Source organism: Merops nubicus, unplaced genomic scaffold (genome assembly GCF_000691845.1).
Source record: "Merops nubicus isolate BGI_N331 unplaced genomic scaffold, ASM69184v1 scaffold37334, whole genome shotgun sequence".
Lineage (NCBI taxonomy): Eukaryota > Metazoa > Chordata > Aves > Coraciiformes > Meropidae > Merops > Merops nubicus.
This window is the reverse complement of record NW_008606922.1, coordinates 3,323-3,597: the sequence shown is the minus strand read 5'-3', so window position 1 is coordinate 3,597 and position 275 is coordinate 3,323. Positions and strand designations below refer to the sequence as shown.

Here is a 275-nt window from a genome sequence, read left to right as displayed (position 1 = left end):
CCCCCGCCCCGCCGTTAATGATTACCCGGCCCCCCCTCCTCGGGACCCCGCTCCTGCCCCAGCGTGCTGGAGCCTGGGAAGCAGGACCATGCTGCCGCTGCTGCTCCTGGTGCTGCTGGGACCTGTCGGGTGCCCCAAGACCGAGCCCCTGAGCGGGTCTGGGCAGGAGCCCCTCTTCCGCGGGGCCGATCGCTACGACTTCGCCGTGGTCATCCCCGCCGGCGCCGCTGAGTGCTTCTGGCAGTTAGTCCACCAGAGCGGCAGCTTCTTCTTCT

The 275-nt window shown here is 69.8% G+C and overlaps 1 protein-coding gene across 1 annotated transcript in view; it reads left to right on the top strand.

The window, feature by feature from the left end:
• The first annotated feature begins 88 nt into the window (after positions 1-88).
• Positions 89-275, top strand: part of TMED6 (transmembrane emp24 protein transport domain containing 6) — a 2,595-nt gene continuing 2,408 nt past the window's right edge. Inside the window, exon 1 of the mRNA XM_008939799.1 lies at positions 89-273. Coding sequence (XP_008938047.1) covers positions 89-273 — 185 coding nt within the window. The remainder of the gene's footprint in view (positions 274-275) is intronic.